This window comes from Tachysurus fulvidraco, chromosome 2, assembly GCF_022655615.1.
Source record: "Tachysurus fulvidraco isolate hzauxx_2018 chromosome 2, HZAU_PFXX_2.0, whole genome shotgun sequence".
Lineage (NCBI taxonomy): Eukaryota > Metazoa > Chordata > Actinopteri > Siluriformes > Bagridae > Tachysurus > Tachysurus fulvidraco.
Window position 1 is genome coordinate 26,964,110 of NC_062519.1, and position 25,602 is coordinate 26,989,711.

Below are 25,602 nucleotides of genomic sequence, written 5' to 3' on the forward strand. Positions count from 1 at the left end.
GGAACCAACTTTGAACCAGCGCTAGCTCTGAAATAACACTCGGTTCTTTTTGGTGGAAAAGGGGTATTTTAGATCAAAGTCAAAGAGAATCCCTACCTGAACATGATCATGATTTCCCCGAATCAAAATGAACAGCCAAGGCAGGGTTTAACATTATAGAATAACTTTTGCCCACAGCTATTCTGAGCTTGCCTCATTTCCACAGTATTGATTTTACATAAACTATTTGAGTATGCAGCTCAAATATTGACATGAAACAAGTGAGGAAAACTCCGGTATCGTTCTAGGTAAAAGCTGTGGCTCCTTATGTCATGTATTTACAGGCAATTGTACAGGAGATTCTCTATATACTTAAAGCCTAATAATCAGGCTCTTTAAACATTATGTTGAAGGTGTTTAAAGATGTTTATTTAGACTATAGAGAAGGTCTTTCTGATGTCAGCACTTTGTAAATTGCCACACTGGGAAAGGCTTCAGGCCAGAGGACTGGTTTCTTCACAACATGAGAAACTGATTTCTGTCTGAGAGCAAATGGACTGGGACAAAAAGCTTAATCACTACAGCACTCCAAGACCAATGTAAACAATGCACAAGGTAACGGAATTGCATTGGTTGTGTTATGCAAAGTATAATATAAAAAGTACACACTTTACTTCAGAAAAAAAGTTAGAAAAATAGGGAATAACTTCTATTAAAAGTAACCTACTTGGCAATCACTACCACATGCAACTAGAAGTGTGTCTCACACAGGCTAATAAATAAAGCACATTTGATATGTTATTGAGTTACACATGTTGCCAGGCCGCCCCCCCCACAAAAAAAAAAAAAAAAATTAAAAAGGAGGCAACCAGAAAGAAAAATGTTTAACTGTAAATTTATTGTTTCTTTTCTACACAATCATTCATTGCCACATCAACAAACCAATCTTCTACAATAGCAGAGAAATTATCCAGATTCTGAAAACAGATTGGTGGATGGTTTGCTTCTCCATTCTGTGTACTTTGTATTGCGTGCTGTCCAGCACTGCAGGGAACTCAACCCCATCCAGCCACTGAAAGAGATTGTATGATTAATTTCATAACATTTAAAAATGTTCACTGTGCCAATTTAATGTTTAGGAGCTTGACATCACATTCAGACTTTATGTACAAGATTCCAAGTGTTTAATAAATTTACACAAAACAGCAATTATGCTTTAATAAAATTATGGTAGCTCATGATGCAACTGAATCAGTACTTGCCTTTGAAAAGGGAACACGTCCAAATTGGTCCCAGACACTAATCTGGCAAACAGACTCGGCTTGACCACCACATCCCATGTGCCTCAATCTGAAATAAGAGAGATGTGTAAAATATACAGAATACAGCAGTAGTAAATTATTCACATGCATTAGCAACTGTCAGGATATTTTATCTAAAGTATAATAGGCCAAGAAAGGAACCATAGAAACGAAAAAAAAAAAAAAAAAAAAAATGAGATTCTTAGGAAAAAGAGGAAAGGGATTTTAGGCTGCTTTACCAAGGCATGCATCAATGCCTTAAAAAAGGGCAATGAAGCAATATGAAGTCATTTTGGTAGTTCTATTGGGAGACTGAATTTATAAATATGGAACTTTTAAAAAGCAGTAACTTGATTCCAAATGGGACAAAACTGTATTCCCTTCAGTTTAGCATAAAGCACATCGTTGATGAAAAGGCACAATATTGATGAGTTAGCTTGACTTTAGAAGAAACACTGGGCTTAATTTTGTAGAAAATGTGATGGACAGTAAAACTGTTGGAAGGATGCGTACAGGAGATCAAAAGTGGTTACCTCACATTACAGGACTATTTCCACAATTGCCCTAGTCAAGAGAGCAGCTTTCATCTCAGAGGACTCGAGTTGGTAGGCACAACACTTCATTCTCCAAGGACATTGATGATTTTCCAAAATTGCTAGCAGAGAATGCTTGGATGCAATGAAGCATTACACAGTACTGACTCTAGCACAAAAAACAAAACTATCCATCCCAAACAAACTCATGTAATCCTGGATCTGTAAAATTGTAAATGTTCACCTTGTTGAGCACCAAAAACCCACTAAACGACTTCCCAACTTAACCCCATTCACTTTTAGCCATTGCCAGTTCCCCATAACAGTCAGTGCATGGTTAATATACTCTTTGAGGGTCAATGAATTCAAAGCATGTTCAGAAATTCGTTTAATGGGCTTCATGAAGCCAATTTAACAAAATGAAAAATAGGTGTTGGTACACAAAACAGCACATTTCTCTCCCCAAAGGAACAAAATCTTGACATGGATATAAAAATGATCTCCAAGCAGTACTTTTTTTATTCAAAAGTCACAAAGAGCAAAGTACCTTGGGCCACCTTGAGCTCAATGAACTCCTAATCTGAGGCAGCAATCACTGTAGTTCACTCTTTGGGAACTGAAAACTTTACAAATCTTTAGCAACACCAAGGCGGCTTGCTAGAGCGGTGGGCTCAAACTTAGCATGCCTACCCTGCTTTACTAAAGGAATGCATTACACAAGGACTTCAAGCCACTAAAAGCACATCACAGCGTGGCAAGCTTCTTTTGAGGGTCTGATGTAGTTCAATTTTTGAAGCAGGTAATTCCAAGTAAGTCACTGCTTCTATAGCAACAGTCTTTTTCACAGCAATCCATTCGTAACTGTATGTTGGTCCAAAGTTTCACTTCAAATCGGTTTTAGAAGCTATCAGGCTGTGCTGAACTGGTTAGAGAATTCACGCATGGTTCAATAAACAGATTTCAGAAGAGAAACAAGAGCAAACAAGTGGTAAATGAAGGTACAGGCAATTTAAAAAATGGGCTTAAATGTTTACAGCAAACGCCCAAAATAATGACACCATCTCAGGACAGCTTGAACACGAAAATAACTGTTTAAAAACTGATAGCATCTTGTAATTTTTGTAGGAGAGTGTTACAACTAGTAAAACTGAAATTAAACAAAGTGAAAAATCAAAAGTCTTCGAAGAGCACATCTAACACAGCCAGCGAAGGGATGATCTTGGAATCAGGACTTTTTTTTACTCGTGTGTAGCTGAGGACAAGAAGCAGGCAAGAGTAAAGGCACTGGTGTATTGACATCCTTCCCAAATAAAGAACTGATACCACTAGTCATTCTCTATTTCAAGCATCTTCAGGATAAACTACTGGCCATCTGCACACTTCACTGTTGGTAGATTTTGAAATGATCTTGGGATCAAAAGTTTCTTCTGCAATGCTGTATTAAACAAGCATTGGTTCTACATTAACATGAATCCAAAGTCTCAATAGGACTGCTAGTAAGTGGATAGGTATATTGACCAGGACAGAACAGGCTCTTCAGTTTTACAAGTCAGGCAACAAATTTATGTCAAGTTCAATTCAGTTTTAATACATACCATAGCTGTCATAGCCGTCTCTATAGGAGCCGAAAGACGACCGCTCATAACCACCCTGGTTCCTATAACAAGAATGTAATTACATTAGCAAACAGCAAGACATTCAGAGCAAGATAAGACTAAAGGAATGATAGACAAATATGGGCAATAAACTAAACAGTCAGAAATAGGCCCATACAAGTCAATTACTGAATAGATCACAAAACACTTTCATGGGCATCAGTGGCTCTCAGAACATCTATTTAAAATAAAAATAAATAAAAGGGGGTAGCACCACTTGCAAATAGATCAACATTAACAAGTTCTAGAACACTGGAGACACCACCCAAAAAAAGTGTCAGGTTAGTGTCAGCACAAGTTTTCTGAACCAGGAAGGAAAAGTCTTTAGTATTGGGTAGGCCCATTTCTCATGCCAAGCTAAACTGTATTCATCTCAATTTTGAATCTACCAACAAAGGCATAAGGTGGTACAAAAGCAGCATTTAACACCAATCGACAAACGTCTATACAAACACAGCTGCAATACTTTTCATAATAACTGTAAATTAAACAAGAAACCAACCTGTTGTCTCTGTATCCTCCTCCTCCTCCACCTGAGTAGCCTCCACTCCTGTTGGAGTAGCCACCACCACCACCGCCGCCACCATAGCTCCTTTCCCCACTGCCATAACTCCGATCTCTGCCTCCATAACCACGGTCACTACTGCCATAACCACTACTACCACCACGGCCATAGCTCCTTTCACCACCATAGCTTCTCTCACCTCCATATCCACCACCCCCTGGTAAGAGAATGATCAAGAACATATTATAAAAAGTATATTAAGGAAACATCAAGACAACCTGCTAACAATACTCACCTCTTCCTCTACCACCTCTGAAAAAACCCCTGCCACCAGAACCTCTGAAGCCACCAGATCTCCCGCCAGATTTACCAGCTTCATCAACACGAATTGTTCTGCCATCAACGGTCTGTGGGGAAGATCCAGGTTACATAAATTGGTTGCATATAAAACAGGTTGAACACAAATGTCACTTTTGGGATTCCTTTTTACCCCAGTGTGCAACTAGATTACCTTTCCGTTCATGGCAGCCATTGCGTCCTTTGCATCATCTGGATTTTCAAACGTAACAAAGCCGAAGCCTCTGGATCGGTCAGTCTCACGATCTCGGATCACATCAACTAAAGGGATTCAGAATAGAAATGTTAGATTTATTCAATTGTTTTTCAAAAATAAATAAATAAATAAACCAAAAACTAGAAACTAGGACAAAAACAGTTACCTTTAGCAATGGTGCCGTATTTGGAAAATGCCTCCTCCAGGGAATGCTCTGTGGTCTCATAGCTGAGTCCACCAATAAAGAGTTTCCCCTCGTCAGACATCTGTAATGGCCAAGAAAAAAAGGGGGTTAAATTTCACATTTGTAAATCAGGGAACATTTCCATAGAGTTTAGTGGCATCAGATACGAGTAGTTTGTGATGCCATTCCCAAATACTACTGCTTACTAAAAACTAATCCCTAAAAAAGGTATTCCAAAATAAATATATAATGTGTGGGAATTAGACAACGGCGGCATCCTACGAGTCGCATTAGCTACTGACCTCGGTCTTTTCTGCTGGTATCATATTCAGATAAACCATCTGTTCGACATAACTCACCAAATGTAGGGTACAAACCGTACACGAGCTTAAAAAATATATATATATATATATATATATATATACACACACACACTACACAAGATATGATAGTAATTCTCGAAAGATGTTTTCCTGGGTACATAAAGAACCGTGTAACGCCTCAAGTAAGCGTTATAGAAAATGGCTGCACGCTACAAAGGTATTTTAACACGTTCACGTGTATGCATGTATACACGATAAAAAAATAAAAAACGGTAAATAATAAATACATATGAAAAAAGGTCGATAATTTCCTTTCAAAAAACAGGTGTAACCAAACACAGAAACCCGGTCAGGTCTTATAAGCCGTTTGCTAATCACGCGCTTCATTTCTTCACTGCAGAACAAAAGCGAGGCTACAAAGCTAACTACCATAAAAGCTAAATAGCGCCTAGCTGCTAGCGGCCTTGCCACCGTTTCCTCCCCCATTTCCACGAGCTAACCGCGATTAAGTGTAGCTGCCGTACAGCAAAACAATACAAACGGTTTAAAATTTAAAAATTAACCGAATCAAGCTAAAACCGCGATGTTTTACGTTTCGGGAAAACGCCACTTTGCTTTGCTCTAAATGGGCATGTATCTGCGTCACGTTTACCAACTAGCCATTTTGAATGGAACATGCTAGGTGACACGAACAATATGCTCATTTTCGATATTCTTCTAGTTTCGAGAGTTAAGATAAATTAACGTGGATTACACTGAATTACTATCGCGTCGATATGGATTATTTTTCATTTAAAAAAAAAAAAAGACATAAAACACCTAGCATCTATTTACACCAGCACACACATTCAAATACATGAAAAAACAAACATTTTTACCAACATATAACAAAGCATTTATCGTGCTATTATCAAATTACCTTTCAGAATTCCCCCGTAGCAAGGAACAGGAACTACTAACAAGGGAGCAAGAGCTGAGACCGCGCTTAAAATGGCGCCGCTATATGAACACCCTGGCCTTATGATTATTAATGTTCATCTCATGAATATGCATAAAGGAGGAGTCAGTCTGGCCACGCCTTCCTCATACCGCCATCTACCGTATAGTACACGCAATAGACATAAAAGGACATTAACTGTATTGTTTGCTGACTGAAAGTTTTGCATGCATTTATTTTGCTTTAATCTTGATATGAGAGTACGTGAATGCATGCATAAATGTTAACGTATGTATGTTAACGTTTAATAACTTTATAAAAACATAAGTGAATAAGATAAAGCCCATGATTCCTTATGTAATTCCCTATTTATATCCGCTATATAGTGGTTAGAATGTTTCGCATCAAGTGCGATAGGGGGCGTAAGATTGGCCTTGGGTAATCCAAGGCTCTAGGTTTAATAGTGCAAATTAATAATTCAGAATTCAGAATTAGAATTCAGAGAAATCAGAGAGAATTCAGAAAGAGCTTTATTCGCAGGCATGTTCTCACATGCGAGGAAATTGTTTTAGTGACATAATGAGATACATAAGAATTATGCACATATACTTGTGTAACAATTATTATTATTATTATTATTATTATTATTATTATTATTATTATTATTATTATTATTATTATTATTATTTGGTACATAAGTACACATTTGTACAGTAATCTGAGCAATACCTTACATTATTTCCACCTTTTTCAGCAGTAAAGAAGATAGATAGATAGATAGATAGATAGATAGATAGATAGATAGATAGATAGATAGATAGATAGATAGATAGATAGTGCCTAGAAGTATGCATTTACATGTATATTCATGTATGCATCATAATACATTACTGCAAATAGTGTTATTAAAAGTCTGTAGTTTGTTTATTTTCATCATGTACTTCTATTCTAGTTACATCGCTAACCTTAGAGGAACAATATGAGGATGTTTGGAGTTGTATGAATAGGATAACAGGCTTCAGGAAACTCGTGTCATGGAGCAGAGGAAAACTTAAAGCATATGTGCAACAAGTTAAGCATATGTGTGTTTAAATCAGCTCCATCAGCTGTTATACACTCATCCACTGATTGTCAGACACCCCATCACAACTACCCCCTGCCACCCTGCCCTTACAGCTTCCACTTTACAATACTTCCTTCATTAGCATAATCGTCAACAGCACTGATGTTGCCTACTCAGTTACGATCGTTGTGAAACAGCTCTGTGAATACCTTCTTTATTATGGACATTCAGGTGAGAAGAGTGATACAGAGACCTAGCAAAACTGTAGGACTTTTCTTTATCAGTCTCAGAATATTGAGGATTTGATCTTACCAGTTAACCTGCCTAGTTTCTATACCAAAGAGTGATAAACTAGACAAAGTACTTACTGTATTTAATCTAGACTCTAGTAAAGCAAATGCCTTTTTTTATCAAACTGAAATAGACTCTTTGGTGCAGATGGCCCCGGTCACAATGCTTAAGATTCTCTTCATAAACAGTTGAGTTTTTTTCTCTGCACTCCTCTTTTCTCTTCTCATTACTCTAGTGTGTTTATTTTTAATTAACCTGAATATATGACTTTAAGCTGGTACTCCAGGCCTTTTATGCACTTTTTAACCAACCATAATTAGGCCCTACTGTGCTTGTGGTGAACATCATCATCACATCGGTGCTTACTTTATGATTCTCTTTGTCACATCTACAAATATATTTATATAGAATTTAGTAATTCACAGTAAGCAATGTTTTTTGTGTGATTTGTTTTCCTTTTCAGCTTCATAGTGGCCTTCTTTCTTTCACTTTATCAGAAGTAGCTGGCATCTAAAATCAGCTTTATTCCTTTTTCTAGTTCTTTTATGCATGAACTAAGGTCAAAGATCAGCTTAGTAAGCAACTTCACGAGGAAGCTACTGTATGTATAAAAAAGGGGGGTGGGAGGGAGGGAGTGTAGATAGTTTAAAAATTAAAACGAAACATTTCAAATGTAATATGTCACAGTAAAATGTGTCATTGTGTAGCTGCATATGTATCAGCTTAGCACTATTTGAATTTGATTACTGGTTTTGAATTGTAGTTTGCTCAAAATGTATTATTGATCTTGTGCATTTAATCTTGTAATTTAAAATGACATACTTGTGCATTATATACTGACCTAGATAGTGGTTTTGTTTCTTACCCTATACAAAATTAAACACACTGGATGATGAGGTGAAGTATTCGGCAGATTATAAATATCTTAACCTCAGGACCAACTTGAGTTCTGTCCTCTGCATTAACCTCCCACACACACACTCAGCAGCTTCCTGTACAATACCACAGTTTTCCATTTAGCCTCCATCTCTCTCTCTCTCTCTCTCTCTCTCTCTCTCTCTCTCTCTCTCTCTCTCTCTCTCTCTCTGACTTGTTCTCTGAGTCTCTCTCTTTTTTGTTGTTCTCATGTGGGTCATAAGTTGTTAAATAAAATTTTAGTACAAGAAAAATGACGGATTAAAAATAACAACAACACTTAAGAATCAAATATGACATCATTACAATGATCCAAATATGTGATTGACACATTGCTGTGTATTTGTGTGCTATTGCAATTGCACATATTTGGACAGTAGAGGACAGTATGAGAGACAAAATGAAAATGAAGATAAAATGAAACAAATTAGTATTTTGCAATTTTGAGACATTGTGCAACAATAATAATGAACAAATAATAGTCATGCAAGATTTAACTGCAGAAAAACAATGGGAAACAAAAATAGTTAAAAAAGTGAGTATTGTAAGTCTGAACTGTTGACTGATCATGGAATTTTTTCAGGGGTTTAGAAAAATTCTACATTGGTTTATTGCTTTGTCTCTATCATGTGAATTCTATGGGGATACAAGTTGTATAGTTGCTATGGACCATGGCCAGTGTCATATTATGAAGAAAGTTCATTTTCCATCATCATCATCATCATCATCATCATCATCATCATCATCATCATCATCATCATCATCATCATGGTTAAGGTATTCTGTACGAAAGGTCATTGGTTCAAATCCCAGGTCCACCAAGTTGCCACTGCAGGGTTCCTGAGCCAGGCCCTTAACCCTCAGGTACTAACAAATAAACAACAAAAAAAGATATCATATGTTATCATCATCATCATCACCACCACCACCATCATCATCATCATCATCATCATAATCCGTCTGCTTTATCCTGGTCAGTGGATAATCCAGGAAACACTGGGTACAAGGAGGGAAGACACCCTGGATGGCATGGGGATGGGAGTATATCTTAATGCACCATTCACATACTCATATACTCTTAGGCATGCTTTTGGGAAATGCAAATAGACACAGCAAGAACCTGACACTAAATAACCGGACCTCAGGATAGAACTGGAAACCCCACTGTACCACCGTCCTGCCCTGACAAAATATCAGATATCATTATACTGTATCAGTTCCAACTACATATACTTGTATGCTTCAGAATTGTTCTATTGTGACTATCCAAATTATCATTGAAACTGATCTTTGAATTATATTTCCACCCACTTAGGTTCATATTTCCAACCCAAAAATACCCTAAACTACTCCAGTTTTCTTAAATCAATTTCACGTCACCAACTCCAAATTGTGTGCCCCTGCTTTAGGTCTGTTCTTTAGATTTTATTTAAGTTTGTATATTGTGGCATCCCTCACACGTATCACATGTCATTACACTTACAGGTGTCAACCAAGCAGAAAACCCTGCAAAAAAAAAAAAATTTGGTTATTTATCTTTATTTCTATCTAGGCAGCTAATGAGGAAGCTGGAAAGGGGGAAAACCTTAGACAATACAAACCTTAAGGGACATAAAAAAAGTCCTGGGAAGTCTTTCTGTTTACAGCAGCACCTGGAATAGTAAGTAAAAGTATACAATGACCAGGTGAGTTTATCTACTAAATTATTTACTGAAGGAAGGGTGAGTAAACTGTTTTGGGGAAGTGCAAATCTTTAGGGTTGTCATGTGGGATGATGCACAGCAGCAGAATGTGAGTCTGAAGTACAAAAACCTTCCTCGTTCTGCACCTATGGTGCTCATTGAAAATTATTAATATGCCAATATGATATTTTTTTCACTCTGATACTTCCAACAAAGCTGCTGTTTCTCTCAGTGCCTACTGTATGTAATACTCCTGAAAAGAAGATTAATAAAGCGATAAGAACACGTGCTGCTCTGATGGTGCAACTCGAATCTGTAGTCAACGTTAACCAAAAAAATAAAGACTTATGCATATAACAACAGCTCAAAACATTAGATCAATACTTGTAGTGATAACGGACTATAAACATAAGATAATTTAACCACTTCCTTTCACAGTGGAAGAAACAAGAAAATACAATCAACAGTTCACTTAAGAAGCATCCTCTGCACAATTTACATGCTAAATCCCCTAGAAAAAAAAGCATGGCCTTTACAGTTGACACTCAAAATTCGTGCTTTTACAATGGAATAAGATTTTCAAAATGCACATAAACGCTCAGAGAATATATAATGTCATTAATCTCTATTTTAAACAATGAAATGACTGTATGACATTGATAATGTAATAATAAATGTCTAAACACTGCTCCATCCATAGCATTTAGTGCATTCAACAAAGACAACTTGAATGATTAAGACAGATGTAATGCTTAACCAACAGTAGTCAGGTATAATGGGGAAAGGGTGACTAAACTACCCAAATTGTTTACATGTACAGTATTTAGCAGACACCCTTATCCAGAGCGACTTACTTTATATCATATTTATACAACTGAGGGTTAAGGACCTTGCTCAGGGGCCCAAAAGTGGCAGCTTGGTGGACCTGGGATCGAACTCACAACCTTCCAATTGGTAGCCCAACACCTTAACCACTAGGCTTAGCATATTATTAGCATAGTAACAGAATAAATAAATGAGAACAGCAACTGCAAAGAACCAATTGCTATTCTTGTGCTTACACATACATAATTATTGGCTGACCTCATGACATGGCAATAATTTAGTAGAACAAACTACTTTAAAGACATAGAACTTATTAAATTACATTGGACCTTGTTTATACCCCAACGAAAGCGCATTTTGTGCATTTGGTTTTTTGAAAATAACTGAAAGGAGATTAATAAAGCCATAAGAATACGCGCTGAACTTATGGCTTCCTCGACTCTTTACATTAATTTTAACATTAATGAAGCACATCATGTGCATGCATTCGAGGCATGCAATGACATCATGACTCAGGTATACCAACCAAAATTAAGTAATTTAACAGTAAAAAGCACAGTACACCCTTTTTTCCTCAAGAAAAACATGAATAATCAATCGTATTAAAAATTTTAGAAAAATATAATTTTACATAATTGTATTTAATATATCATACCTTCATAATTACATCCTGAAGTTTAAACCTTAAAACTCCCAAACACTGTCACATTCATTTCACTAAATTGTGAATAATTCATAGTGTGTAATTTCATAATGCCCCACTCAGTCACAATGCTTTATTTGTACACAGTGGATGTTCTCAGTCAGATGCAACATCGACAAATGTCTTTTTTGATTCAGAAAGTAGGTCACTGAACCTTGTCAAAACAGCCAACATCATTTTAAGCTCTTTGTGTGTTGAGGCCTACATGCAATGCATCATGTCCACACTGCAATCTATTTATAAACCTGAAATGCACTTAATAAATCCTGAATTGTGGAGAATAAAAGAACAAAATGAATAAATATTGCAATCACAAATATAAGACTGATAATATTCTACAGTTAATGAGATCAAAGCCTCAGAACTCAAAATTTTCTCCCTCTAAAGATTATTTTCCTCTATTATTATAAATTATTACAATTGCTTTATTGATGTAACAGAAATCATTTTGCCGCTAAGTGTTCTGTGTATGTTCTTATGCCTCCGTGATGTATGTATGTATGGTCTGTATGGAGTGTAGACATACAGACCATACATACATGTAATCTAGCATGTAGTATACCCTAATTACATTACAAAAAACAGGTCAATAAAAACAAATACATGTAAATTAAATGATAAAGGAGGAGTTTGCATGTTCTCCCCATGCTTTGGATGTTTCCTCAGGTAGTCTGCTTTCATCTCCCAAGCCTAAGAATTGCATTGTAGGCTGATTGGCATCTCTAAATTGTCCATAATTTGTGAGTGTGTGTGATAATGCCCTGTCATTGGTTGAAACCCCATCCATGCCTCTGCCTTGTCCCCATAGTCCCCTTGGACAACTTCCAGCCTTCATATGACTCGAAATAGAATGAATGGCACAGAAGATGGATGGAGGAACATATAATGTCTTACAATGTACCTATAATTATGAATAATATATCATACAGCTTACCTGAATTATTTAGTGATGATGTCAATAAAGATCTCTATCTATCTATCTATCTATCTATCTATCTATCTATCTATCTATCTATCTATCTATCTATCTATCTATCTATCTATCTATCTATCTATCTATCTATCTATCTATCTATCTATCTATCTATCTACCTATACATATAGCATTCAGGAAATTATTAGTTCTAAAGTTTTACATCATGATTTCAAGTTATTACAAGAAACTATTAACTACTTATTATTAGAACTCTACGAGGCATTATTAGAGTTTGTAAAAATGCTTATCTGGAATTATTATAGTCTTAAAAATATGATTTATGGCTTCATAAAATGTATAACCACAAGGATTTTGTCATTTTTTCCTCTAGTGAAAAAAGAACAAACAATTTTCCACATTCATAATGGAAGCCTGAAGGACTCTTTTTAAGAAAGTTCTAAAATATATCACTTTTTTTAAAAGCACCCTCTGTAAAGAAATGAATTACACACATTATTTCAATGTCATGTGTGATGTGGAAATACACTCTGAATGGGAAGCTGGTCATTTGCAGGACATCACAGACACTCATTCAGAACTAAAGGAAATTTAGAGTAGCCAATTCAGTTATTGGCATTTTTCTGGGTGATGAGAGGAACACAGGGATGTACCAAATAATATATAAATCATGAGAGAATATTATGTAGGCCTTCATACTTAAAATAGTGAACATCATGGTTGAAGATTACAAATGGCTTTACCTTACCTCTTGGCATTGTGTCTTTAAGATGTAAATCATGAGCTCACTGTTACTCTGGGTTTGTTTACAAGCCAAATGCGGAGGTGGATAGTGCTTATTTCCAGCATTATCTGCTCTGGTGTGCATGTGTGTGTGTTTGTATGCACTTGTGTAGGCGTGTATATGTGTGCATGTGTCTGTGTGTGTTTAAATCTTTATCAGTTCTGGGAAATAGTGGGTAGAAGTTTAATTTGAGTAACAAGAAGTGTTTCAAAGAGCATTTGGTATGAGAGTGCAAAAAAGAAGGAAATGACATTAGCATATTATTTTACATAAACAAATGTATGATATTATTGATATAAAGTGACATGTTTTATTTGTAATGAGAAGCTATACAACACATGTCTGTCTTTATTTAAATGTGTGTAATGCTGCAGGGAAGACTATTACTGTTTGCATGTGAATCATACATGAGCGCCCAAACAAACCCATGACTCAAGCCATTTCTTTTCACCACTCAGATTTGTCTTAATCCACCACTTCACTTTATTATTAGAAGCATTACAGTATGTTCAGGATGGTGTTACGGGAATCCTCTTTGTGTCAGCTGCCAGTTTGTACACAGAAAGAACGGGCATAAAATTCCTTAACAAAACACAATGTCACTTGTGCAAGTGTAATTACATTTAATGCTCAGAGAAATGCCTTCGGTTGCATGCTGTGCATTCTGCCTGGAACAAGGCCAGCAGACTACAGAATTCTTCAAAGGCATTCCAAGCAAGCCATCCTTACTGCTGCAGCGCCTCTTCATCCTCAGAGGAAGAGCCTGCGAGCATATTGCCATGGAAACGTGCCGTCCCTGCCTCCCCCAAAGAGCTTGACCCTGTTGGAACAGATACAAGAAAGCATCCTCATCCCTTACCATGGCACAGGAGATGGATCCCACTAAACGGACAGGTAATTATTAGGCTCAAAATGAATCATCAATAACAAAAACATGAATTCAAATAGGAGCTTTTCATTAAAATCCTTCTTACTACTAATATAAGGTTTAACCCTCCTCTGGGAAACCAAGCCCTAGTGTAAATACAGAAAAGCACAGCAGAAGGGTGTTGGTGTCTTGTGTGCTGTCCCCAGGGTGTGCTGTCCGTGGGACAGAGAGAGACAGACTTGTGCCGTGTCCTGGCAGGCTTGTACACAAACAATGCTCGTTGCCATGGGTGTGTAGCAGCACTTAATGACTGACGCACAACTGACCCACCCCCACAGCCAAGGGCGGCTCTGCAGCTCCCACAGGCCTACAGTAACATTCATTCAAGGTGAGCTGCTGTTGACATGACACACTGCTGCCATGGCAGCCTGCAGGAGCAGCGACGTGTGTGTGCATGTGAGGCAGCGGTGTCAGCTTTGCATTCAACTCCTGTAGTGCATAGTTTTGCTCAGAATTTCACACTCGAGTCAACAATAGAGCAATAATTCATGACTAAACTAGCAATATAGATTCTTTACAATGTGCTATACCAAAGAATTTCAAAAAAGCTCAAATTATTATTAATTTAGACATACCTACCAGGCATACAGACATCCTTTCTAATAATTTACGTATATTTTCCACTATTACATTGTCTTATAAGGAGTGTACAAGACAAAATGTCAGATTAAGGAGAGAAGAAAAAATAAGAGTACATTTAAAATTTTTATCATTAACTGCACAAAATCAGTTCCAGTAAAAGTACAAATGAACTATGTGTCTTACTTTCTAATATATATACACCGATATACATTATTTTATTTCCTGCTTTGACTGAATTTGTAAACTCAATATATGTATGTATATACTGTATGTATGGTATATGCATCTGTATACAATATACTGTACAAACAGTCCACAGAGATTGACATCTAGTCTTTTATAATGGGTCAAAAATACTAACTTTGAAGACGGGAAAAACTAAAACCTGTTTTTTTCCAGACTGTCCAGTTTACCCCAGTATACCCTGTGTAGTATTTATATGGTAGTACATATTACACATCTTATTATAAATGCATTTATAAATCATTAATGATCATATATCTGACCTGCTAACTGCTGATACAAAGGCAGGAATAAAAAATGTAAAAGAGACAGCTGTTCAATTGTTGTTGTTTTAACGATAAGCACATATATAAGGGTGATTTTGTCAGTTCTTACTAAGCAAAAAAAATAAATATTTTGCAGATTGACAACAATAAATGTGCGTAATTATGAATCATTTACATTTACAGCATTTGGCAGATGCCCTTATACAGAGCGACTTACATTATCTCATTTTTATAGAACTGAGCAATTGAGGGTTAAGGGCCTTGCTCAGGGGCCCAACAGTGGCAGCTTGGTGGACCTGGGATTGAGTTCACAATGGAAGCATGTGCATTTGTATGTTTGGATGTGCAGAATGCAACTGTGTGCTCCCGTGCCTTGCATCAGCACGCGTGGGCGTGCATTAGCTTGCTCTCTGCTGATCGATCACCTGAGGGCCAGGAGTGAAGAGACAGTAGGAAACACGAGTCTCCTTTCGCCCACCCTTTCCTGTCCTACCCTCTTGCGTACAGCCCACAGACCTGTGAAGCCTCCTGAATCTGCTGTGAAAACAAACAATTCATCATGAGATAGATATCTAGGACTGGAATAGCTTATTAAACCTGAACACAGATAGATCAGACAGGAATGACATTAAGCTATGATGTGACACATCATAAAAATGAGTAACACAGCAGTTGGAGCCATCAGAGTGACTGCCACAACAATCATTTCTTGTTCTTCAAACCTTTTATTGCTTCATAGCAAAGAATACACAATCACAACAGCCTCCTGTCTCAGGACATGCTGGAAATGATTCATTTTCAGTGCTTCTGCACTGACAAAGAAGATGAAGATAAGCCTGACTATTTGGCCTTAGGCAGTGAAGGCCTATAAGCCACCAATAAAGAAGGGCTTTCTGCAGCTTGCAGACACTGGCCAAGTGTCAAAGTGCCATTCATGGTGTCTGAGCTAAAAAATTTTCAATTGACAGCAAAGAATCATTTATGCTATTTTATACTGCATTTCAACTAAATAAACTCTTTGTGATTCGCAATAACTGAGCATTTCTTTGAGACAATATTTAATATACTGTATATTCTACACAATATGCTTATTCCTGTGGATCAGTATTGCATATGCCACACAGTATGGTCAAATCACAGGAACAAAGCAAAGAAAAGTAAAAGAAGAAATGAAAAGTAAAACTTAATTGTACCATTAAAGCTGAGATTCATCTTTTAAATTCATTTCCCACCTTTCTTATTGCTGTTATTTAGCTTGATTTTGAGTAACTGGTTTGAAAATAATGGCCATGGAAACATCCCAACACAATGCCATTGTAATTTATTTTATTTCTTTATAGATGATTTATAAATTATTATACAACAAGTGGGCTTGCATATACTATACACTATACTGTATACTTTCAGTACACTGGGTATACTGTAACAGCATTGTACACCCTGTCCTGTAAAGCAGTGTTTGATGTATTATTTAATCAATTTAACATATATTTTTTTTACTTCGATAGATTCATTTATTTATCCATTTTCATTAAGCTTTATCCTGATCAGGTTCATGGTGGATCAGGAGTCGAACCTAGAAACACTGAGTGTGAGGTGGGAATACATTCTGGGTGGGACACCAGTCCATCATAAACGAAATCGTAATATAAAGTATATACTTTATATAAAATAAATAACTCTAAATAAGTGTTTTATTAATTGATGTTCATTAACTCAGAGCACATTTCCCAAATCAAATAACAGATGGGTCATTAAGTCAAAAACATTTTTGCTTTAACTGCATTTTAATATGTGGATTTTGGCCTTCAAATTTGTACAAAAAAAAATAATAAAATAAAAGAAGAAGAAAAAAGTACTTAAACAGTATTTGTAAAATATAATTTGTTACTAGTTTTAAATGAAGCCAATAATAAACTCACTCAGTAACTTTTATCACTTTAAAATGACTCGATATGAGGAATCTGCAGCAATGTAGGTGCACCAGCAGGGGTCCCTCACTGATCAGCTCTCACTCTTGAAGTTGGGGCCCAGACATAGGGCAGTTATTTCTGAGGACAAGAACACAAAAACAGTTGTCTTGAGCATTTTCTCCAATCCTGTACCACCGACTCCTCCGATGATATCCCTTCGTCTAAGAGAAATAGGGAGGAGTGCACCGGCTCTCCTCTAAACACAGCCTCTGCTGCTCCTCTGGGCTCCCACATACCCATTCAGCCTTCCGCCCACGCACGGAAAAATGCGGTCTGGGGCGGCGGGGTGAAACGGGACAGAGGACAGAGAGTGGGAAAGAGTTTGGGGGGAGGCAGTGAGAGACAGGCAAAAAAGGGAAAAACTTGTAAGAATGAGAGAAGTGGATGAAGACAGAAAATGGAAAATGAGGTGGGGGTGGTTTGCAAGGCTGGCAGGGGGTTGTTCTAGGGTTGTGAAGTTGGTAACAGCCCACTCGAAATGTTTGGTATGTCTGTTGTGCACCAAATTCGGCACATGGCCACGTTTTTAGGTCATCTGACGGAGAAACAAGGTTCTGCTGCATGCCTTCCCTCTGAACACATGCTGAGGCCTTTGTCTTAGTCGACTGCAAGGGGCTCACCAGCATGCAGAACAATGGAGAAACACAATAGTCATTGTGTTATATCAGTCCAAAAACAGAGCCATGCAGAGGGTTATACATTTGGTCAACAGACAGTAATGTTAATGAAGAATTATAGATTTACCATTTACAAAAAAACTGAACACAGTTTATCACACAAATACAGCATATTAGTTCCAGACTTTAAATGTTGAAATGATTGAAATGGAAACCAGAGCTAAACTACTCCCTGGTAGCATGTTAGTTACTACTAGTACATTTGTAAATATAGGTTGTTAGCAAGAAGGTAAGTATTACTTCCAGGAAAACAATAACCAAGATGTTGACTATTCAAGCTAGCCACATAATTTAGATTTACTTAACTGCAAGTTCAACACATAATGTGTCTGACAGCATCAACAATAATCAAAGTAGCACTTCTTTACATTTAAATATGTTTTACTGTATACAGATTTAGATCAATGAACATATGACATTAGCTTATTAATGCTGTAATATTGACTATACATTTCACAAAGAACATAGCGGTATTAGTGTTTCTCACCCCATTTTGATGCTCAAATGTGAGGAAAAAATTACAAGTTTAAGTAGTATTACCTTATGTAGTATTACCTGATCTTAAAAGAAGCAGGCGTCAGCTGGTCAGACTGGCCTGGTTTCATGGTTTTAGAGAGTTTTTGTTTTGGTCACAGGTCAGTTTTGATGGGTGTAGAAGGGATCTTATGCTAACCAACATGCTAACAAGCTAGGTTAACCCAATGAATTTGCTTTTTAAATGAACCTTTGTGCAAACAGGCAAACTAGCTAGTTCTTTTGATCTTGTCACCATCTCTTTCTTTCCTGTATATGTAGCTCATTGTTTTTTGTTTAGTTAATTTCCCTCTTTGTATTTTATTTCTACTTTTTTTGTAGGTGTGTATGTGTGTAGGATGCTCTGTTTTTGTTTTTAGGGTGACTTTTTAACATTCTGTCATGGGTCTGCAGATGAAAAATAGCCTTTTTTGACTAATTCTGGCACATGTTTATAAATGTGTTAGTAATTTATAAATAAAGTAAACTAAGAAATATGTTGAAGAGCTAAGTTAGTCAGAAAATTTGACTACTGGGAATTTACTCAGCAGTCTAATCGAAGCTAGATACTAATTACTTGAACATCTTCCTCTTATTCATTCTAAGCTCAATAGTTACATTCCCCCAAATGATAATTGATCAAATAATATTTGCTGAAAAAAGAGGTCTAATAGGTCCTAATATTTGTAACAATTAATCATTCATTGATTAATAATTTCTCATGACATGTTATGACAAAGTGCTTAACGATTCAACTCAAGCTTCTAACACTCAACTGTGCTGATTTTAAAGGTTTCATGTCATACATTAAACAGTTCTTCAGGAAGTAATTATATAACATTACATTACACTGCAATGAGCTGTCAGAACAGTGCTGTGTAATTTCATTAACCCCTAAAATTGATTGACAATTTTGAAATGACAAAGAAGTAAGAAAATATTCAAACTCGATTGAACTTGTGCTATCAAGGAATGAAAATATGTGGAACTTGAGCCAGGTGAGTTTCAAACAGGAAGAGCCTTGAACACGCATAACACACTCACACACCCACATACACAGGATATAAGGGTTTAACTAAGCGTGGGTGTCATTTGAATTCAGCTTTCACAAGTTGTAGTAGCTGATGGTGAGAAATGACCCTTCACACACAGCTGGCCTCGAACAATGACTCTGCTGTCACAGGTAACCGATAGAACAGGGTGGAGACAGCTTTCATTTCAGACAACCTCCCAAAACCAACAATTCCAATTTCTCACCTTTCAAATCTAAACAGCACAAAGGGCACATTTCTCATAGGTTATTGTATATAACTACAGTTTCCTATCCTAAACTACAGTAAGGTTTGGTCTTCATCCCCCTCTGTTAGTATGAGTCAATCAGATCTAAATCATCAATATTTACTCATAGTCTGTCACTGAACATTAGCCAAACATGAACCTAGAAAGATAAGCCATATCTAGGCATCAAACAAATGTCTAGGGTTAGGTTTTGTCTGGTGTTAAGCTTTGTTCTCTTCTTACTCTGGGTCAAGAGGGCAAACAGAAGTACATACAATATTTGTTAGGCATGCGAAAATCGATCCGTCGCAACAGATGACGGTTTGTTTCTTTTGTCTTTGAGCACGACAGTCTGAGAACATTTCAAGTTTCCTCATGACACATTTGTTGACACAGGTAAGCGAAAAAGCCAGTCACTCTTACAAAACAGGTGGCAGAAGTCTACATTGCCTATCCCGTTTGCCTCTCAAAGCAAGTTTATTAAAAACAGCCAAAACATGAGTCAGCTAGTTCCTGGTATATACGGTTTAACTGATAAGTCCTTGCCACTGCTGCCTGAGTCCTCTCAGCTTTGCTCATTGGGGATAAATACATACACACTGTGAACTAAATCTAACTAATATTAATCTTGAATTTTGTATTCTATTAATCTTTATATTATTCTTTATAATAACCTTTTGTTCTGTGTTTATGTTCTGTAAAGCTGCTTTGAGACAATGTCAATTGTAAAAAGCACTATACAAATAAACTTGAATTGAATTGATTTGAATAAGATCCCCTGATTCACTTTGTAAAATTCCACTTAACATATGCTAACACCTATTGCTTTATTATTCAACTATTTATGATTATCAGAGAGAAATTATTTATGAGTCAGGATGTCAACATATTGACTTCCCTGTTCTTATCTCAGTGTTAAGTTTTTTTTTTATCTTACAGTCACTTTAATTAGTCTCCACTAGCTCATGGGCCTAAGCTGGCAAAACACATGCTGTGCTCTTGATTAGCATCAAGTACATAATTCAGATGATCTCGAGTGCCTATTTTTCCACCACTTACTTTGGGACTACTTAAATTGAAGGACTGAGCCTCTCACACAATGGGCAATAGTGGTTCTTTGGCAAGTGAGTAAGAGCGGCATTCTGCACAGGGTAGAGGGCATGGGGTGTGGGTGGCTGGGTGATGCATGGGCGTACCGGCATAAAGGCCAACTTCTGTGCAGCGCCAATTCAGGCAGCCCCGGGCCTCATCACCTCTAAGCAGGCCGCTCAGTTCGGCTGCCACCCACTCCTCAGCTGCCGGCCCCCGTATTCACACACACTTTAGCTTGGCGAGTGTGCATGCATGTGTGTCTGCACCTAGCCGCCCCCGGAGAGGCTGCTATAACAGGGAAGTCTGGTTTAGAAGGACGCACGATCAAAGCTTTGTGCATTTATGAACTTGAGACTGTTATTTCAAACTGCCTTCTGATTTTGAGGACATTCATATATTCATTCCAGCTCAATAAGTGCTGTGTGGACACTTGAGGAGGTCAAAGTGCTGTCTGCCAAAAAAAAAAAACACATTTGGATTAAACCAGCCTACTGTCTTACAATCTAAATAAAATGATTTCTAAGTTGGTGTAACACAAATAATATCCAAATATGGCAGATTCAGGAAAGCAGAGCACGGGTTATTGCGGCACAGGGCGAGGCTGGGAAATAGCAGCACTTGGAACATTGCATTCCCCTGAGCTGTTCAGCCTGAGTGAAAATTATGCAACAGGACAGCAGACAATGACATTTGAATGTGCTGATGTGTCAACTCAGAGCTAACACGCAGGTGAAGTGCACTGGAAAAAGATGACCTTCTCGACAAGGGCTATGTTCAATCAGTCTACAACTCTGCTTTTAGTGGGGGAGGCTGTCATGATCCCTTTATCTCAAACTGTTTCTGTACTCTTCCTAGTTGTTAGCTAGGAGCAACTGAAACACAAAATAGACAGTGTTGGATGCACTGAAAATTAGAGGCTTACATATAAAAAACAACAAAATAAGCAACATATGACATAAGGAATATTGTCCAAAATGTCACCTTAAGTATATCCCAGCTCATTTTTTGCCCCTGTGGTAAACCACCTGACTTCAATTCCCATGTTTGAAACCACAAATAAAAATATTGATCCTTGCATTTGTGTAAACATATATTTCAGGAACAAGAAGTCCAACAGACTTCTGTCCTTCTGTAAACAGAGTACGTCAGTGCAAAAGAATGCATGGGGCACTCATGGCCTTGGGGACAAGGCCAGTGGTGGTAGGAATGGGAGGAAGTGTGTGATATAGTAAAGGGGGTTGGGCAGGAAAAGAGAACACGAGCAGGGAGGTGATCAGGGCATGGGGTAGAGAAATAGAAAGGTGGCCTTAGGATAGCCGGTCAGGGTCTTGTATGTATGTATGTATGAGACTGTATGACTCAGAACTATTATAATCCTGTCCACTTGTAGGAGGTGTGTGTGTGTGTGTGTGTGTGTGTGGGGGGGGGGGGGGGGGGTGTATATGGGAGGTGGGGGGTCTATTTTCACTGCCTAGCATATTTTCACTTATAACAGATACTCCAAATAAACTATACCTAATAATGAACAAATAAAAATTCTGCTTTACTTAACAAAGAAAATGTCTACAAAAATCCCTAAAATGGTAAAGTTTCTTTATTAACATGCTAAAGGAGACTTTAACATGTAGCTTGTTTCACAGATGTTTAATATTGAAAGTACATTTGCTGTGCTATTAGAGGAGTAATACCGTTCAGGGTTGTCCTGTTATTGGAAAATCACACCATTCGTTTTGTTTATTTTCCTGTAACAGTACAGCCAGTATAATTAAAGTTTTCTTTCTGTGAGTTAATACAGTTACAAAAATTCTACTTACAGACTTGCAAACAAACACAAAGGTTTTGTTGTATTAGTGTGCCATTAGACTCACAAAACATAATAAATTACATATGTTTTGAGATTTTTCTGATTTTTTTTTTTACCCTCATAGGTTTTCAGTACAGGGAAACGTTGGAATTCCTTTGTGTCATAAATGTCACACACCCTACAGATAAAGTACACAGATATTCCTTTAAACATCTGAGAAACATTTGATTAGTCCTTGGTGACCTCATGTCCAGGAGCTATGACAATCATCATTTACTGTTGAGTGTAACAGCAAATGCTGCACAGAGCTTGTTTCATAAGCAACCAGATTTCAGTTCAAATCGGTGTTTAAATTTGACTTTAAATCTGTGTTTATAATCAGTTTATGAAAGATCACTTTATGTCCTGCTTCACCCAAAGAGAACACACTGTATGCTCACTCCCTAAAATAAGTATGACAGTCAGCTCAGAATGACCAGCAAGCAGCAGCTCATAAAAAGGAACCCTGGCAAACGTGAGAATGAGTAAGCCTCCAAAAGTGTAAGTGTCGAGTGTGTGAGAGGGCCCACAAGCACAGCTCCACGGCGGTGGCGGTTCCAAGTGTGTGTGTGTGTGTGTGTGTGTGTGTGTGTGTGTGTGTGTGTGTGACTCATACTGTGGAAGTGTACTGCTATAGCATTAGTCACCACTGAGGAGAAACCTTGATCTGTAGCCCTGTCTGATCAGAGGAGATGAGGAAGGGAGCGATATAATAAAAACTCTTTCTTCTTCCTGCATGACTTGCCACGAGTTGAGTTATGGACATTTTCTGAAAAAGAAGAAGAGGGTAAAATCAAAGCAAAGCTGCTAGCGCTGACCTCATTGTCAGTGTATGTATATAAACTCAAATGTGTGCATCTCAGCAAAACCTCTCTGCGTTGTTCTCTTTTTTGCTTCAAATTTACATGCACCCTTATTACCGTGGGGGAGGCAGTTTGTGGTCAGTTCAGTCCTGTTTAGGGATGACAGGATGTGCACGTGGCTGAATGTACGTGAGAGTGATTTTATGTGTGTGTGTGTGTGTGTGTGTGTGTGTGTGTGTGTGTGTGTGAGTGTGTGTGTGGGCGGGAGTGTGTGGGTGGGTGGTACCATGTGCTGTGTGGGTTTCAGGGTGTGGGATGTGATTATAGGCCTTTGTGCCAAGAACTCTCTGCACTTCTGTCTGACATAACAACTAAACAAAGCACAGCAGATGTGCACATGCTGATAAGGATGTGCCTCTTTCTCTCACATACACACCGATACATTAGCAATATGTCACGTACACACACACAAACACATACATACAAACTCAGTCCGTCACGGTACGTCAAAAATCTATTCTTAGTAATCCCTTGACAAATCTACAGGTACCAAAATAAGTCAGGTGAAAGAGAATCATTATTACATGCTGAAATATTTTATATCTCTTCCTGGTGTACTTACAGTTACTCATTACCTTCAGATCCAAAACCTCTACCTGACTGCCTTATGTTCATGATGACTGTATGTTCTCTTTTATTTATCCAATTAATTTCTCTGCCTGCCTAGGATTAACTTGTTATCATTAACTTGTTAACATCTGGATCAACCAAAGCAATGTGACTATGAAGGAATGATGCTAGTCAGCACTAACTGACCTGAATAAAATAAAACAATTATTTCTACTAAGATTTTTTTACAACAGTACCTCTCACTGAAATGGCAAGAAGAAATTTAATTTTCATCCGAAAAACCAATCTTCACAATTTTCCAGAAATGGACAATCAGCCATATCATCTTTGGAGGTTTACTTGGTTAGTATTTAACTTATTAACTTAACTTACTATAGAAACAAATGATCTAGTCCTTAAACTAATAAAAACCATTAACACATATAATGTTTTAGTTAAATAAAAAAGTTAAATGTAAACAACAGGTAGCCTTTCGACGTCTCAATGAGTTGGAAGAGATTTTGGTTTATAAAGATTATTGTGTCAAAATGTTTTAGTGCAGTTAGGCAGTGAAATTTTGTTCATTTTTAAAAGACACATTTAAAACTTGCCCCAGGCTAAAATTTAGATGAGATGCCATGTTAAATGTCAAGTGTTTTTGCCTTTTTCACTTCTTTGTCTTTGTAGAAGTAGTACAAACGTCTGTCAGCATATATGCAAACCTCTGGCATAGGGGAGGTTTGAACATGGATGTGTATTCACACATATTCAACAATGCAGAATGGCAAGTTTACGCCAGTGTGTGAGAGTTTCTGTGTAGCAGCTAACAGTGATTTAGTCTCACAACTAGCCAGACTAGCTTTCTCAAGAGAATCTGATATTTATCACTAAACGTGGGCAAGAATCTCTTTGTTATATAGTTTGTTATATAGTTGTCACCCTAGCAGGCAGAAGAGTGACAAGCAATTAATACAGAACCATAGACAGAATTTCACCAACAGAATGACATGCTACATTTGATTAGAAATGATCTTTTTCAATTCTATGCAAATTCATGACTGATCTTAATATGCATGTGATCCAATGATTCATCAGTTTCCCCCACTCCCAGCTTTAGTTCCTATTTGCAATTTGTTTTTACAAACATCAAAGATTAATATTTTAAGTTTGCCTCTTACCCTGTCATATATTACTTCTACTGACATATGTATAAAGACTTTCAGAAGAAAAATGTTTGGATAGCTTAAAAGAGCTTGTCGGTATGTCTGGTGACGTATGGTAGCTTGTTTAGCTAATCTGCCAGCAAAGCTAGGAAGATGCATGGTATGACAAACAATGACAAACAAGAAATTTATCAGTACCCAAACTACAAGTAATATAATAAATGTAAGATCTATGTGCTGAAGATTTCAGATGCTATGTAAGCTATGAGCTGAATGTCAGGTTGAGGCCAGGACTGATGAGATTTCAGAAATGTAGATGAGATGTGCACCTTGTTCGTGACAATAAATGAGCAAAGAAGTGAATGCAGACCAGCAGTAACACTGTCAAGTCTGTTCTACACATGCAGTTTTGCTAAGCAGTTAGCATATGTTAACCTGAAACAGATTGGTGCTAATACAGGGTTT

General features: G+C 37.3%; 1 protein-coding gene and 1 long non-coding RNA gene across 6 annotated transcripts in view; both read right to left on the bottom strand.

The window, feature by feature from the left end:
- Positions 1 to 858: 858 nt before the first annotated feature.
- cirbpb (cold inducible RNA binding protein b) lies at positions 859 to 6,108 on the bottom strand. 2 transcript variants are annotated; one of them, XM_027169956.2, is made up of 8 exons: positions 5,953 to 6,108; positions 4,693 to 4,792; positions 4,485 to 4,591; positions 4,269 to 4,380; positions 3,971 to 4,190; positions 3,409 to 3,470; positions 1,242 to 1,329; positions 859 to 1,051 (listed from the first exon to the last, which is right to left on the bottom strand). In XM_027169956.2, exons 2-7 carry the CDS (start codon positions 4,790 to 4,792, stop codon positions 1,325 to 1,327), a joined length of 606 nt encoding a protein of 201 aa, XP_027025757.2. In that variant the 5' UTR covers positions 5,953 to 6,108; the 3' UTR covers positions 859 to 1,051; positions 1,242 to 1,324. The 2 variants fall into 2 exon arrangements, with proteins under 2 accessions (XP_027025757.2, XP_027025755.2); XM_027169954.2 differs by lacking the exons at positions 859 to 1,051; positions 1,242 to 1,329 and adding an exon at positions 2,189 to 3,065.
- A 7,414-nt stretch (positions 6,109 to 13,522) lies between these two features.
- Positions 13,523 to 25,602, bottom strand: part of LOC113657694 — a 34,868-nt gene continuing 22,788 nt past the window's right edge. For 2 of the 4 annotated variants that reach the window (XR_003444220.2, XR_003444222.2), the window contains exons 3-4: positions 17,109 to 17,237; positions 13,525 to 15,723 (exon numbers count right to left, since the gene is read on the bottom strand). This is a non-coding gene — a long non-coding RNA (uncharacterized LOC113657694). Of the gene's footprint in view, positions 15,724 to 17,108; positions 17,238 to 25,602 lie in introns of all 4 variants that reach the window. The other 2 variants (XR_007140038.1, XR_007140039.1) reach the window with 2 other exon arrangements.

Bases quoted from the DNA above. Each gene is read 5' to 3' on its own strand.
- cirbpb (XM_027169954.2), bottom strand. From the start codon at position 4,792: ATGTCTGACGAGGGGAAACTCTTTATTGGTGGACTCAGCTATGAGACC. The intron at 4,381-4,484 runs GTAATCTAGTTG...TCTTCCCCACAG, and splicing joins TGGCTGCCATGAACGGAAAG to ACCGTTGATGGCAGAACAAT. The intron at 4,191-4,268 runs GTGAGTATTGTT...TTCTCTTACCAG, and splicing joins CAGAGGTGGTAGAGGAAGAG to GGGGTGGTGGATATGGAGGT.